General features: G+C 47.1%; 1 protein-coding gene across 1 annotated transcript in view; it reads left to right on the top strand.

Moving 5' to 3' along the window:
- SYCP1 (synaptonemal complex protein 1) overlaps nucleotides 1-17,458 on the top strand; it is a 5,090,281-nt gene that overhangs the window by 1,749,572 nt on the left and 3,323,251 nt on the right. Inside the window, exon 16 of the mRNA XM_086919665.1 lies at nucleotides 6,403-6,507. Coding sequence (XP_086775791.1) covers nucleotides 6,403-6,507 — 105 coding nt within the window. The remainder of the gene's footprint in view (nucleotides 1-6,402; nucleotides 6,508-17,458) is intronic.

The following is a 17,458-nucleotide window of genomic DNA, read 5'->3' as shown; positions in this document are numbered from 1 at the left end:
CCTGCGAACCGATAACCTTCTTTTCCCATAGGAACCAATGTATGAAAAGTAAGGAAGTGTACTTTAGTTTAAGAATTGATGCACTTACCTGTAAGTAACTCCAGCCAGGATGTGATATCTTGACATACCACCTCAGTATCTAAAAGTAACTGAAAAGTAGTCCAAGAGTAATTTAAAAGTAATTTCACTTTATTTTAAACTGTTTGAAAAGTATACGATAAAAACCTGTAAACGATTCCAATACAATCCACAATTGCAGTTCTGTGTATAGCTTTACATTTGAAAGTGTTCTTACTTACCTGTGCCAAGTCCTGCTTGTTTCTAAAAAATAAAAAGTAAATATTTTTATACTCACCTAACAGGTCCAGATTCTGTGTCCGAGTGTGTGCCATCATGTTTGATTGAGTGACTATAATAAATGCTCAACACACCATCTGGATAAGCCTAACTGCTCGCCCACCCTACTACAAAGGGAGCTGTTAGTACTTGTCTAATTTAGCCTCTGCAATACCTCTGGAGACTTCCTAGACTCTGTGCACACTATACCTTACTTTGGTATAGTATATACAGAGCTGGCTTCCTACATTTTGTCCATGAAGAGTCCACTCTTTGTGCTGGGCGTGCCCTTTGGCAATGCCCTGCATCTAGTCGTCTTCCAGGAGAACTTGCTTTATATGGCCATTAGCTGTGCCCTTCCAGCTGAGTGCAGGTCATGGCCATTTTTGATTTCTAAATTTGATACCATCTGAAGTTGATTTTCTTTTCTGGATCTGTTGTTTAAACAAGCATTGCCAAAGGCAATGGGTTAAAGTTCTAAAATGCTGAGTGATTGGTTTTGCTTAAATTTGTTTTCCAGTTGCATGCTTCATGACAAATACACATGGATGGCCGGCAAACTTGTAATGGGTTTTCTATTAAGAAAAACCCATTCCAAGAAGGCAATCGATGTTATGCATGCATCATGTGTGAAATGTAGTATACTTGTAAAGCGCACAGCTGCCCCAGCAACACGGCGTCCCGGCGCTGTATATCGCTGTGGAACTCTTCCTGGCTCTCCCTGTGAGATGCCCCTCTTGGGCACCCCCAAGATGAAGCCAGGCATCCCAGCGCTGTTGGGGCCGTTGTGGAGATTAAGCAAGCTATTGCCCAGAGTTGCATCGTGGGACCCATGATTAGAGTAGGCGCTGAGGCGAGAATTATCAAGTCCGCGGACATTGAGCCCAAGACCCTGCCCCGTCGGGAATTGAACCCTGGTCCTGCTTGATCTCTGCTTCAGGGTCTGCCGCTTCTAACCAGTGAGCCACACTTCTCCACGACACGTCTTGTGACCCATGTATACACATCTGTCGTAATATAGGCAGCCAATTTTAATACATTATTGGGTCTTGTAGGAGAGTAGGGTCTGCAATCCTATGATCACCCCAGATTTTTGCTTTTTGCTTCACTGGTTTACGACTTCTCTGGCTGTGGGCCTGCTAATCAGACCCACAGCCTTGCTGTTCTCTCACTAAATTGACACGTGTACCTTAGGTGCATGTACCAATTGGTACTGGGCACCTTATCAGACCCTGTAACTCAGGGCATAGGTGTACCCAGGGCCTACCAGGGGCTGCAGCATGTAATATGCCACCCCTGGCTGGCCATCTAAATCTGACACAACTGGCTGCACGACAGCTGGGGCAAGGTGGTGTAAACACCCTTTGCTTTAGATATAGTATACCTATATCTAACCCTAAAATGGACACCCATATTCCTATCAGTCACTCCTATGGCAGGCCTTGACAATCCTGAAGGCAGAGTGCTTGGAATCGTGTGAGATGGTGCTCTGGCATGAGCTGAGCCCGTTTGCAGCTTGCGGAACCAAGTCCTAATAGCTGTTCCATGATAACGCGTACCATATACTCTTAAGTGCATTATAATCCTCGCGGTTATATGCCAACTCTGTATCGCTTTATCAAAACATGTCGAGTAAGGTGTCATACGAACTGGAATACTAACCCCTCGCCAATTCTGGCGACGGGGTTAGCATTCCACCTTTCTAGAGGGACACGACATGTATGTAACTGTAAACCCCGGTTAAAGTTAACTCAATCCTCAGCATCACAAAATGGATGCTGCCACCACAGACACAAGTCTGACCTCCTGCTGCTGGGATTCCTTCCAGCGAGGGAGGCTTGGACAAAGGGTTTCCTGTCAGGGGCGGTGCTAGCACCATCCCAGACAGGGTTTTGTGTATCCTGGGTAGGCAGGGCTTTAGAGGAAGGTGACTGCAAGTGGCACCCCGGTGCTCACTATGCATCTGCCGGTTAGAACCAGTTCCAGGGGCACACCAGCCCCTGAGCTGGGGAAAGTCCGGCATGGGAGAGGGGTGTAACCACCCCCCTTCCTGGTTCCACCCATGGGCAGGACCTAGTCGCGTGCCAGCCCCTTTTCCTAGTATAAAGATAGGAGCGGGCCCCCTTCCAAATTAGATCATCTTTGAATCCTGAAACTACTTTCTACGAAAGGAACTCAAGACTTCTTCCTAAGATTTCTCCCTTGTGACTAAAGAGTAGTCACCCTGCATCCGCAGGCACCATCCAAGCATCGCGGTCTGCTGTAAGTCTCTCCTCCGGATCAAGACTGCCCAGCTCGACGAGAACCGGCTTCCCTGGCATCTCTGACCTCAACCTGCATCATCAGCCCAGCTGAGATTCGTGGGTGTGACGAGACCTCGAGGGACCGGCCATCTTCAGGACTGCACGACGCTTGCCCAGCACGACCGCCGAGGGATCCTCGAGTGAGTGCTTTGGGGTGAGAGAAGCCCCAACCCTGAGCAGCTCCAGCACCGAAGTTCAGCCTCCCAGCCTCCACGAGATCTGCATGGGGCCCTTCTGCTCTTTGCTGCTCACCACGTTGTCTGGCTACTAGCCGGCTGGCTTGTGGCCTTCCCGACAACGAACGACGACATCAACACCGCTGGTCTGGTTGCTCCAGACTGGCCCTTGCTCCCCTCCAACAGAGTAGCACCCCGGACCCTCCTGGTCCACTCCAGACGCCATTTTGAGTCCACCGCGTGGGCTTGCATTTGCCAAGACTTGTTGCCCCAATCCTGGGTCCAGCGAAGTCGACAGCAGATACCATCGTGGGACAGCTCGAACCTCCATCCTGGTCGCCGACAACGCCTCCTGGTCCGTGAGACTGGAGAGCCCAGCGTCGCCCACTCACCTGGTCGAGGTGACTCCATCCGGTGCCATCCTGGTGCCCATCTAATCACTGGCTAGTGATTCAGAACTTGGTCCCCTCTGCTTACAGGTGTCTTCCATCTTCGATCCAGGCTTGGATCCATCCGAATCTCTTCACTGGTCGCCTGCCAGCAACTTCTTCTTCCAGGCTCCATAGACTGCAACGAGGATTCCCGACGTCTTTCCAGACCTATGCAGCCGCAGCCCCTGGGCTAGGTAACTTTGGCATTTCGGTGCCCCAGCATAGCCTCACTATCCAAGGGTCCAGATCCTTTTTCGTTTCAGCTCTACCTAGTCGGATTCGTCCGATAACACTAACTTTGTAATTTCTAGCAACCATAGACTTTGTCCCGCATCCCGCGTGAGAGTGCACACTCTGCACCCGATCTCCCTAGGCCTCCTGCTAGTAATCTGAAGGTTCAGTAGTCCAGTCCTAGCGATCCTAAAGTCTATTAGAGTAGTACTTACCTGCTAGTAATTTCGCATTCCACTTTTAGAGTATATGGTTTTTCGTGCCCCTCGGGCATTTGTGTAAATTGTGCGATTTGAGTATTTTCGTAAGAGCTTTGTATTGTGCTTAGCACCCTGTCCTCATAAAGAGTCCAGGGCTGTTGTGTTCTAAATAAATATACTTTTATTTTCATAACAACTTGTGTGGTGTCCTTTCACTTGGTGTTCAAGGGGTATATGTGATGGTATAACAGCTGGCTTAACACGCCCTCTAGAGTTTAGCCTAAAGACTGCTCTTGTCCATGCTACAAGGTTAGCTGGTCTACGGTTGACTTACAACCAATCATCAATAAGGGTCGTTTGGAATGATACATAGTGATCACTAGAATAGTGAGCACTGCATATCAGGCCAACTTCTCACAGGTCTAACATGACATCAGACATATTAGATCATTACATGAAAAATGGATAAAAGAATTCACACAAAAGCATGACAGAAAGGCTGGATAGTGCTTTCCAGTATCCAGACCTGTAGTGTTGTTCCTATATTCCCAATACGCTCTGCGCATTGGAATAATATATCCTATAGATGTGATGTAGGACTTATGTCTACTAAGTCTCTATCGAATATATTACACTTAATTGTTTGTGCCAGATGGCTCAGAGGTCACTAGAAACGTTCTTTAATTCACAAGAAGGGATTTAGTTTCTGACAACCGCATAAACATGACAACTTTGTTTCCCCAAGTTAAAACTGATCTTCAGAGTCGTGGAAACAATAGATAGATATTTTACTCAGTCATTTCACCAGAGGTGCAGAGAAATAGAGAGACGGGCGTTTTCAATAAAAAGTATTTATTGAACAGTCTTCGTTTTCCTACAGAAAAAATGAACTGCTACAATCGTAATACATGGCTGTAAAGTATAGAGCGTACAGCAAGAAGAGTATTATAAAATAATACTGTAAAAGCATGGTATGGTTTCTAATCCATAAAATATATACATAAATGAATAAAGATTAAAAGTACTCAACTGTTGCTTCTAAAATACGCCTACTCCGATGTACCTAACCTAAGTCTTAGTACGAGGGAATAAGTAAGTGTGGTGTAGCATAAGTTTAGTATTCTTTTTTGCCAAGAATCTATCCAAGATTTCACTTAGGGTCTAATCCGCTCCGTACCTTGGTTAGAATGAAGGAGGTCAGCCTCAGGACTCGATTTCCCAACACCCCGCAAGGGGAGCTTGGAAACACTTGAGCTGGATTTCTCGGCAAGAGAAAAGACAGCGTCTCTCCCAGAGTGTCTCCTGGAGGGTCGGCTTCCTTTGGCACTTGCTGTAGCAGGATGCGTCGGGCAAGTAGATAGTCGTACTGCTCCAAACCACTGTGTGTTTGCTATGGCAAGTGTGGGCATATTTATACCTTGAAGGTGCCGAGTTTCACGTAAAGGTGGACATAATAACGTCATCAAAGAGTCTCAGTTCTTTGAAAACTCCATGAGTTCTTGGACAAATCAGTATTCAAGCAAGGGGAAGTCCCTAACTGCTGAAGCCGAGTTTTCCAAGAAATCATTGTGGATTTTCGGAACTAGTGGAAGTAGCCATGGCGTATTTGGACTGCATGAGCTATGTCTAAATATGGTTATGATTTCTATGCCTATATAGGACAAGGTGATTTATACCTACATAAGGGCATCAATCGGGAAAATTATACTAGGGTCCTAAAATGCCATACAACAGACCATAGTTATAAAAGAATAAGAAAAGCAATTGGACCAGGGAGCGGGCTGGAAGCATTTGGGGGAGGGAGAGGTGATAGATTACATGCATCCCATTAAATGCAGAGGGCCCAATTTCAAAAGGTGAAGTTAGACCAAAGTCTAACTTAGACCAAAAGTCTTACTTCACTACTTATTTGTATTCCCAAAGGTACTTACAAGTAGTATCTTTACACTTGGCGGACGTTCCGCCCCAAGTGCGGATCCTCAGCCCATAGTGTGAACCCTCCTCAAGCGTAAATATACGACTCGCAAGTTTTTGAATAACGAGAAGAAAAAAAATTAAGTTAGACTTTTGGTCTAAGTTAGACTTTTGGTCTAACTTTACCTTTGTGAATTGGGCCCAGAGAGCAAGATGTGGGACCGACAGCATTGGGGCTACGAGGGAGGAAAGCCATCAAATCAAAAGTGGGACAGGCAACAGAGTCATCCAGTCACGAGTAAGGAGCTGACGGAAAAGTACTCTTTATTAGAAGCAAAAGGTGTGAACTAAAAATACATTAATTTAACATTTGTCAGACTTTAATGTTGAGCTTTATATAAAAACAGTATTTTGGACCATTTTTACCTTCCATGACAAAAATGTAATTGTTTACTAGGTAGCGTCAGCTTGAGGCTGCTGAATCCAATGGCTTGTTTAAGAAACCCTGTTATTGCACCCTTGCTGCATGCTCCACAGAGACTCAAGACACGCTCGCTGCTATTGACATTTTATATTAGTTTGAGTATTTCCATTCATTAGTATCCGTTATGTCTTAACTTGGGGTGGAAACCCAAACACATATAAACAAGAAATAATAAAAACTGTGTAATGTTTGAAAATGAAAGTGTTTCCTGGTCAACTATTAATATAATGGAAACCCTTACTTTGATACACATCATGGTTTATATACGCATGATTTATCTTTTGGCAAGAGATAATTTTTTATTTGTAATTACAATCTTTAATCCAGGAGACAATTCAAGAACTTTCAAATGAAAAAGAACGTGTAGAAATGTTGGTTGAAGAACTGAAAGAAAGTCAACAGGATCTAAAGAATATCATCAGAGTCAAAGAGGTCTGCATCTTTTGAAACTTTCACAAATATGATATACTTCCAATATGTGGGCATAAAGTCATACATACGTATATCAGTGTTTTCTTATCCTATCTACTATTGTCATTCGTACCATTTTGAATATTCTTATTCATTTTACAGTTGATTGTTCTGTTGCTTTTGAAAAAATATTTCCTCTACATTGTGAATCCTCTGTATTCTGAGTTTGAATATGTACACGATCATGCCATTAAATTATGTGAATCTTTGTTCTTGGTTAAAATGCTAATATGTACTGTGCACAAGGAGAAGCCTCCATCACCGTAAACCGAAAGGCCACCTTTAGCGGAGACTGCGAAAACTGTATATACCATCCTCTATTGAAGTAACTCATCAAGAACAGGTGAACAGGCCCTCTACCAACAATATATGGAGTAGAGTTATAATTTTGTGGTTACTAGGTTTCAAACCTACAGCCCATTGCTCGCTTAAGGAAATGGTTGCAGGTGAGGTTCAGTAATTTTAAGTTGTGGATGGTACCTATGAATTATAGAATAGCAACTGTCCTTTAGCAAAGGTTATTAAGTGAATTAATATGGTGTTCTTATGATGCATGTTGGCATTTGGCAAAAGTACCCACTGGATGCACGGGCAGCAGTCAACCTCATCCCGTTTCCTTCTAGCATAGTCTGTTGGGGCTAGTCCATAGTGATTTCCAGTAGGTCAGCTGGGTGTGGCCCTTGGCCACACCTATTCCACACGCATCCATAACCCCTGCAAATGACCTTTGGCCCTCTATAGTCGGCTCTGTGCGATGGATGTGGGCTTTTGATGTTCAGCTCGTAACCCTACTCCATCAGAATCTGCTGCTCATTTTCTTTAGCTGTGCCCAGTAACGTATGGGTGTTGGGTTTGTATCCACCTTCTATTTCTATATTTGGAAGCACCTATAGCTGATTTAGCATGCAGTGTTTGGTGGTCAAAAAACATTACTTTATAGTTTGGTAGATTCTAATTTCGCGTCATATATAACAATTGTGTTATGGAACATTTTTGTAGTCCCTGCCAAAAACATAATTGGCTCACTCATAGCAACGTAGTCAGGGCATTTACTCCTCGAATATTTAGACGTTATAATTTTCAATAATTGTCACTTAGTTCAGTTTTATATTGTAATCTGTGCAAAGGCTGTTATAATGTTGTAGGAAAGTGCCACTTATTGACGTAGCCACCCCCACATTGTGCTCACTGATACCAATGTTGTTGATTGGTAGTGCACTGGTTCCCTGCTAACCAGGCCCCAGTGCCAGTGCTCCTTTGCTAAAAACAGGACAAATGTTCAGTTGTAACCCAATTGGCAAGGGTTTTAGCACCCCTGTGAGTCCTTAGTAAATGGTACCCCTGGTATCTAAGGCACAGATACTAAGGAGGGTCCATAAGGGCTGCAGCATATATTATGCCACCCTAAGCGACCCACAAACAAACTGCATGCGGAATGCCATTGTAGGATGTGTGAAATGTTTTAATCACTCTAAAACACGACATGTCACACTCCCTCTGTGCCATGCCACTCTACACTGCTTGTACTATATGTAAGTCACCCCCATGGCAGGCCTTAGAACCTCAATGCAAAGTGCATTATATTACATGATAAAGATGTGTCCCTGTAATGCCTAGTTTCCTTACTAAGCAGTGCAAGTGATCAGGAAGCCACCTTAAGGCATGGACTGGACACTGGTTACCCAGCTACGTAATGGCTTCACTAAAAATACTGATATCTGATAGAGACATCTAGCCGCAGATTCCTTACCTTAGAATGATCTCCAGGTGCCAGACTGGATCCAACATCTTTTTTACAGCAGTACCTTTGCCCGTCTATATAGGGCATCGAGGGAGTCCGTAGGCACATATTTTCCCAAATGTGACGTTGACTGAGTCCATATAAGCTGTCCCCTGGTGTGATGACCTCAGTTTCTTCCTTTCCGTGCTTACAACGCGGATCTTTGGAGCGGTGCCTCTGGACGGTTTTTGGCCTATCTTGACATTTTGTTGACGAAAAAGTGTGCTTTTTTCAGGATGACCTGCACGTTCGTGGACTACTGAGGGTAGCTCTGCTTTTGCTGAGCTTCTGAGTAGGATAGGTGTGGTTATGGAGCTGCAGCTCCCATCTGTGGAGGTGGCCATTGAAACCTTAATTGGGGTGCTTCATCAGGGCCAAACAGGGGATTGAGGCTATGCCCCACTTCAGTGAAGCTCTGTTTGATATTTTATAGGGCTCTTGATCTAAACCCTTTTTGAGGGCCCCAGTGGAATGGACCGGTCTATTGCTCAAAGACAGTCCTGCCCCTGGAGACCCGGTCTGCCTCCTCCAGCAATCAGCTTCACGCAGATTAGTGGTTCATGCTGCTACAGCCTTCCCTGACAACAACGCCCTTCCTGATGTCCCTCTAGATACGGAGTCTAGGGGTCTTAATACTTTTGGTAGATATTTTTTTCTGCCAACAATTCCGTTTTGCGGGCACTTAATACTGCTTGTGTTCTGAGCCGCGTTTTTCATGTGTTGGGGGATTTGGTCTCACACTTTCTCCCCTCGCTCCCAAAAGAGACCCGAAATGATGTCCAACAGGCAGCTAAGTTACTTATTCTATGTGGCGTGGATACCACAAATTATCCAGTATTTGGGTGTCTTTCATAGATTCACATGCCTGAATCATTCCCCGTCGTCGAGACGGGAGCCTCCGGTACATAAAAAAGTAATGTCCTAAGACATACATAAAGAGAATAGGTCTAAGGGTCTAACCTTAGTAACCTATCTAGGTCCTTATGCAGGAAGGACCAAATAGAGTAGGCTCCAGGGTCCCACCTTGGTAGCCTATCTGTGTCCTTTTGTAAAAAAAGGACCAAAACAAAAGGAACAACCAATCAGCTACTACCTCCCTCTAGAACCTTCCTGTGAGGAGCCTCAGTCTCTCAGATTTTCTACCGCACGTTGTGCTAGGGAGTCTCCACCTGAGTTCTCCTCAGGAATATCGTATTTTCTCCAAACTTCACAGTTTTTTCGACTTTCTACTATGGCTGACGTCAAGAAAAGAGCACTTTTCCGTCCCTGTGCCTCCTGTGGTAAACTAAGGCTCCACGTGGACGACGAACATGAGGAATGCCTGTATTGCCTCTACCCTCACCACAAGACCATCGACTGCAAGATTTGCCGTAAGTTCTCCGTCAAAACCCAGAAAGACCGGGAAGGGAGACTTCTTATCTGGCTGAACAGGCTCAAAGACAAACCGACCGACCTCATTTCCGAGGGTGGGAGCATGTCGGTCGCCTCACAACTTTCCCTGAAGAGGCCTAGGGCTTCCTCGCCTGGCCACTCAGCGACCCCTCCTAAGAGGTCTAAAAAGGCTTCAGAGGGCAAGCCTGCCGTATCTAGCAAGGACCTTCCTGTCCCTAGGAAGCAACCACTGCTTACGGTGACGACGGCGCAATCGGCGACCACCTCATCGCCTAAAACCGTCTCAACATCGACGACGACGGTATCGACGACGATGGCATCGTCGGCGTCCTCCTCATCGACGACTCTAACCTACTCGTCGTCAGCAGGACGACCGATTTCATCCTCCGCACCGTCGACGACAAGACCGTCGACGAGGACATCGACGACGGCACCGTCGACGAGGGCGTCGACGACAGCACCGTCGACGAAGACGTCGACGACGACACCGTCGACGAAAGTCACACCGTCGACGAAGCCGTCGACGAGGGACACTCCGTCGACGAAGGGCGCTCCGTCGACGGCGGCGCCGACGACGAAGCAGTCGACGAAGGAAACGCTGCTTAAAGCTCCGTCGACGAGAGGGTCGTCGACGGATGCACCGTCGACGAAGACTATACCGACGGCTACTGGTACCTGGAAAGAATCCGAGCTCTTGTCACACGCAATGGACGCTCAGACTTCCCATGTCTCCATTAGGATCACCAAAAGGCAGATCACTCCGGAGATGACCTCACCTAGTAAGGTCCAACAGCTGACACCATCCTGCTTCTTACAGGACCAGGAGCCGGAGGAGGAGGAGGAGTTTACCCAAGCCACTAGTCCTTCCGACCTAATTGTCAAGTGCCAGAGTACGGACGAAGAGCAGGAGGTTGAGGAATCGACCCCTCCAGTAGTGCCTACCCAAGTCCACACCCAGGTGACCCCAATGGTGTGCTTGCCGGCCTCATTGGTTGCAGACTTGAGCTTTCTCGTCCAAGACTACAAACTGCGGTTTCCGCAGAAAGCCACCCCTACTGTCCCACCAACCCCGCAGCCATCTGTGCCCGTTCCTGCACAAGGGACAAGACCTAGGCCCCCTCCACTGGTCCTTCCTAGGACACAGGACCCTGCTCAAGACCCTATCTCGTCCGAGGAAGAGGACAGAGAACATGAAGAAGGGGAAGTCCGAGATGATGATACGGACGTGGATGCGGACCAGGACTATGTTACTCACTCTCCAGCCTCTCCGGAGCCACAATCTTCTGAGTCTCCACCTGCTGATATTGGAGGTTTCCATAACCTCATGGAAAGGGCTGCCAAAAGGTTCCATATGTCAATGGAATCTCAGGAAACTGAATGTTTCCTCTATGACTTTAAAGAACCAACTAAGAAAACTACTAGATCGATTCCGATCATTGATTATCTACTCAAACAGGGCAAGCAGCTCATGCAATCTCCAGCTTCCCTACAGGTAATCGTACCCAAACTGGATAAAAAGTACAGAGCTACGTCTTCAGCTCCAGCATGCCTCACGGGTCACCCCAAGGCGGACTCTGTGGTCACCCAGGCGGCGCAGAAGAACTCGCGTAACCCTGCATCACCTTTATCGACACCACCAGATAAAGAAGGCAGGAAGTTAGATGCAGTTGGGAAACGCTTTTCCACTACCTCTGCGACAACGGTGAAAATTGCCAATTCCATCGCCCTTCTTGGGCGTTACAACCGCCAACTCTGGGCGGACATCGCGCCCTACATTGCCGACCTGCCGGAAGATGCTAAAGCGGAGGCACACTCGCTCCTCCTTGAGGGCCAAACATCGGCCTCAGAACTGATAGACTGCGCCATTGACGTGGCCATGACTGGATTCAGACAGCTGGCGGGAGCCGCTGTCCTGCGACGCCAAGGCTGGCTTAAAGCCACCTCTTTCAGACAGGAGGTCCAGACCAAGATCTTAGATATGCCCTATGATGGCGATCACCTATTCGGCGAGAAGATTGACGAAGCCCTCACTGCAATTAAAAAGGACACTGACACAGCCAGAGCCCTGGGCACTCTGCAATCTCGCACTCAGTCCTTTCGTGCCAACAGGGGGAGGGGACAATCCTCCTATAGAGGATCTTATCAAAACAAGTCCTCTTACTCTTACTCTCAGGGTAAAACGCAATTTCAACAGCGCCAAAACCAGTCGGGACGTCAGTCCTCCTTCAATAAATCGTCCTACAGAGGGAAAGGACAGAAGAGACCAGCAGGCAATCGACAATGACTTTTCCAATTGGCCAGCCCCTCCACCATCGCTTCCCTTGCGACTTGGAGGGAAGCTTTCCTTTTACCTTCAAAACTGGCGGCAAATAACGACAGACCGGTGGGTTCTACAACTCCTTCAATTCGGCCACTCTCTAGAATTCCTCTCAAACCCTCCTCAGACACCACCTGTCAAGCGTCCTCACAGACACCTGCGGCTGCTTCGGCGAGAACTAACATCCATGCTCCAGAAAGGCGCGATAGAAAAAGTTCCACACGCCCAGATGGGGGAGGGCTTCTATTCCCACTTCTTCCTCATCCACAAGAAGGGGAAGAAATGGCGTCCAATTCTCGACTTAAGAGCCCTCAACGTGTTTCTCAAGAAGCAATCGTTTCGAATGGTCACGCTACAGGAGATCCTGGGACTCCTGGAAAAAGGCGATTACATGACATCACTCGACCTACAGGACGCCTATTACCACATCCCTATCCTCAAGGGTCACAGAAAGTTCCTAAGGTTTGCAGTCGCAGGGATACACTACCAATTCCGCGTACTCCCCTTCGGCCTCAAATCTGCTCCAAGGATCTTTACGAAATGCCTTTCTCCGGTCGCAGCCTATCTCCGCCAGCAGGGACACCAGGTCTTCCCTTACCTGGACGACTGGCTGGTAAAAGCTCCGTCGAGAGCAGCCGCAGCTGCATCTTCCAGCGCCTGTCTGCATCTTTTCCGCCGCCTTGGACTGACCCTCAACAGGGAAAAGTCATCCCTGACACCAGCTCGAGTCATCACCTTCCTAGGAGCTACCCTGGACACGGATTGCACGAAGGCCTTTCCATCACAGGAGAGAAAGTCGAAACTCATCTCCTTGGCCAAGTCAGTGGCATCCAAACAGTCTCTGACCGTCCGCCTCTTCAAATCGCTCCTTGGCATGATGTCGTCATGTATCCTTCTCATCCCTCACTGCCGCCTAAAAATGCGCCCCCTTCAGGAAGAACTGTCAAAACAATGGACACAAGCGAAGGGATCCTTCGAGGACCGCTTACGAGTCACTCAACATCTAATCAACAGTCTACAATGGTGGACTTCAGACAAACACCTGTCGCAAGGACTACCGTTCCTGCTTCCGGCGCAACCACATATCATCACCACGGATGCATCCTTGGAGGGCTGGGGTGCAGTCCTACAAGAACTGCAGACCAACGGAAAATGGTCGCCACAGGAGTCCAAGCTCCACATCAACATTCTAGAGCTACGGGCGGTCTTCCTGGCGCTCCAATCGTTCCTCCCGCGCATCAGAAACTCCCCAGTGCTAGTCAGGACGGACAACACCACGACTATGCACTACCTGAACAAACAGGGTGGGACGCGCTCGCTATCTCTCTCTCGAGAATCTCAGAGAGTTTGGAACTGGCTTCTACAACATGGCATCACCCTCAAAGCCGAATACGTTCCAGGCAAGGACAATGTCCTGGCGGACGCCCTCAGCAGAGAACAGTCCCTATCCCACGAATGGGAGTTAGACGAGAGTGCATTGAACCACATCTTCACGAAGTGGGGGACACCACAGATAGACCTCTTCGCCACCAGGGAGAACGCCAGATGCCCAAGCTTCGCAAGCAGGCTTCCCCAACCAGGAACTCTAGGGAATGCATTTTCAATAGCTTGGCAGAACGTGTTTGCTTACGCCTTTCCGCCATTCCCACTGATACCCAGAGTAATCAGGAAAATGAAATCGGAGCCCTGCACTCTAATCCTCATCGCCCCATCCTGGCCGAGGCAGCACTGGTACACGGAGCTCCACCGTCTATCCGTCCACCCACCTCTTCGTCTTCACAGTCACCCAACCCTGCTCACGATGTCTCACGGGCAGGTTCTCCACCCGAACCTGGGCCCTCTGAAATTGTCAGCCTGGCTCCTGACTACCGTGAGTTCAGCCATCTAAACATCCCACAAGAGTGCAAAGATGTCCTGTCCAACGCCAGAGCTAACAGCACAAAAAAGACCTATACTCTCAAGTGGAAACGCTTCTGCATCTGGTGTGAAAAGGAGGGTCTACACCCCTTCCGGGTCACTCCCCAACAACTCCTGCCATACCTTCTACACCTGGCGCACTCAGGCCTGGCCCATGCGTCCATCAAGGTCCACTTGGCAGCGATTTCTAGGTTCACTCGAACTTCTAGGGGCCCCTCTCTGTGGGCGGACAGACTCATTAAGCAATTTCTGAAAGGCCTCTTTAGGTCCTTCCCTAGACCAAAACCTGTCCCTCCAACGTGGCAGCTCAACATAGTTCTTCACCAGCTGATGAAACATCCCTTCGAACCTATCCACAAGTCTGACATAAAATTCCTGTCGTGGAAGACAGCCCTCCTACTTGCTCTGACCTCGGCCAGAAGAGTAGGCGAGCTACAGGCCCTTTCCGTCCAGGACCCATTCCTTCAATTCAAGGAGGACAGAGTCATCCTGCGTACCAACCCACGTTTCATACCCAAAGTCCCTTCGGACTTCCATCTTAATGAGCCGGTGGTTCTTAAATCATTCTTTCCGAACCCATCTACCCCGGCTGAGAGATCACTGCACTCTTTAGACCTTCAAAGATGCCTAAAATTCTATCTTGACAGAACAAGACAATTCAGGAAGTCATCCCAACTCTTTGTCGCATTCAGCAGGCCTAGGAAAGGCATGCCCTTAACTAAACAGAGCATATCACGATGGATCTCCTCAGCCATAACTCTCTGCCACGAGAAGGCAGGAAGACCTCTGGACTCACGGGCCAAAGCCCACTCCACCAGAGCCATGTCTACGTCTGCGGCACTATTTGCTGGAGTGCCACTCCTAGACATATGTAGAGCGGCGACCTGGAAGTCCCCGCATACCTTCACCAGGCACTACTGCTTGGACGCTGAGCTGACGAAAGACGCAGCAGTGGGCAGAGCAGTGCTTCGCCATCTATTCCAGTGAGGTGAGCCCTCCTACTTCCCACCATCCTTGACTGGTATGCACATTTCTTTGTTACTAGATTCTGCATGACATTGTATGCTGTTGTTTTTTTCCTACAGTCACAAATGTTCATTTCTTGCAGTAATATACTGTCTGTATCTTCACAGAATGTGCATATTGTATTGCTTGCTACTCTGATTCAGGCATGTGAATCTATGAAAGACACCCAAATACTGGATAAGAAATGCGTTACTTACCTGTAACTGCAGTTATCCAGTATTAGTGTCTTTCATAGATTCACATGCACCCTCCCGCCTCCCCTGGAAGGACTCACCTCTCTCTACAGGTTTACACCTATCCAACTTGGTGCGTACGAAAATCTGAGAGACTGAGGCTCCTCACAGGAAGGTTCTAGAGGGAGGTAGTAGCTGATTGGTTGTTCCTTTTGTTTTGGTCCTTTTTTTACAAAAGGACACAGATAGGCTACCAAGGTGGGACCCTGGAGCCTACTCTATTTGGTCCTTCCTGCATAAGGACCTAGATAGGTTACTAAGGTTAGACCCTTAGACCTATTCTCTTTATGTATGTCTTAGGACATTACTTTTTTATGTACCGGAGGCTCCCGTCTCGACGACGGGGAATGATTCAGGCATGTGAATCTATGAAAGACACTAATACTGGATAACTGCAGTTACAGGTAAGTAACGCATTTCTTCTCTTTGGCGAGCCATGACTCTTTCAGCTGCACTTCGTTGGCGTGCCTGGCTACTCACTTCTGTTTTTTTGGAGGCTGTTCAATCCACCTTGGTGAATTTGCCTTTTGATGGTCAACATCTATTTGGCGATCACGCCGATTCTGCTTTACACTTTTTTCAGAATTGTTGGGGTGGAGCATACTCTTAAACCCTGTGTAGCTGTACTTTCTGCTCCTCTTCTTCCTCCCGTTCTGAGCTTGTACGGGGTATGGTTTCCTTGATTTCTTTAACATATCAGCCATTCTAGGGCACTGTTTTTTTGCATTTTCTTTCAGATTTGATCTACAGGTGGCACCCAATGAGGTGCTCCTGTCTCCTGCAGGTATTTTTATATTCCTTCTTAAACTGTCAAAGACAGGTTATGGTCCCTATTGTTTGAGACGCATATTGTTTTATGGCGCTATCTGGCTTTAACGCCTGTTGATGCAAGATGTTCTTTTGCTTTTCTACCTAGGTTGTGATTGGGGTCTTATGCGGATGCACTGTTGCCCTGTTTCCTGTCCTACAGGGTACTTAGTCTGTATTCCTGACAGGCATGCCACACATATGTTTCCGGCACTTTAGTACCACTTATAGGGCACTTCAAATTGTCTGCTTTGGTAAGCTGGTGCAAGAGGTTTCTCCTTGCTCCTTCCCCCCTGTTTTGTTGAGTGTATTCTTCTCGCTAGCCAGGTCTTTTTTCCTTACACTTTATCTGGTGCCCTTTCTTTCCTAGCAGACACAAGGGAAGAGGGCATAGTTCTTACCCTAGGGTACATTATCTTATCCTGGCCTAGGCGGTATTCCATCTTTGGTATCTATTCAGGTGTTAGCACTCTTTGTATTTGCTCTCACTATGCACGGGCAAGAAGGACTCTTAACATTTCTATTACTCTCAAGGTTCTTTGTGGACGTACCATGTCTATATCTTAGCATGGGTGGACTACTCTGCCGACTCTTTCTCATCTGTTCCACTACATGGACTCTGGTTTGAATCTGCTTACCGTGCTGAATTAACTCTTGACATTGGCCGAAGGGTGATAAGGGTCAGTTATTTTGTTAATCATTTAGTTATAAGGGCAAATCATGTAGGGTATTTTCAGAGTATGCGAAGTTGGTAATACTTTGTGAAGTAGAAACATGGGTAATTAACATGGATTTTATTGTAATGTAACAGATCCCTTGATGAAGGGCAATTAAAGATGCCCGAAATGCATTGGGAACAAGAGTTTTGCTGCAATTCATGAATTAAATGTCCTGACACAATGTAGTAAGAGGCCTGGATGGGCACAACTATTCTGTGTGAAGCTTATGGATATTTGGACAACTTTATCGTGAATAATCAAGTCAAGTTGGAACACAAATGAAGCAGTGCGAATGGGTTTGCAGCATATTTATGCTGCATGTTGTTCATTTGAATCTGCTTCTGCCATGTGCAAAGCTGTTGTTGCTTTTCACTTTTGGGAATTTTTTTGTTCTTGCTTTGTTGGAAACATTTCCATGACACTTCCGATACCAACCCCAATGTTTAGTTACTGAACTGGTGATGTTGCCATGTTTTTCATCTTACGTTTCTTCTCAAACATTTGTTCCTTGACCACCCTCCCTTGGGTTTGGTTCGTAAGGAGTTTGGTGATCCTTTTGGATTCTCTTCCAGAGAGTCCCCATCACTTCTCCCAAGCCTGGATACGTTTCTAACCCCTTGGCGTTTGTCATCCCTTGAACTAATGAGTATGAAAAATTACAATCTTGGGTGATTCTAAGATCCTCACTCATGATGGCACAAGAATTGCTGATCGAGCAAAG

Source organism: Lissotriton vulgaris, chromosome 5, assembly GCF_964263255.1.
Source record: "Lissotriton vulgaris chromosome 5, aLisVul1.2, whole genome shotgun sequence".
NCBI lineage: Eukaryota > Metazoa > Chordata > Amphibia > Caudata > Salamandridae > Lissotriton > Lissotriton vulgaris.
The sequence above is the reverse complement of the archived record's forward strand: the minus strand, read 5'-3'. Positions and strand labels throughout refer to the sequence as shown.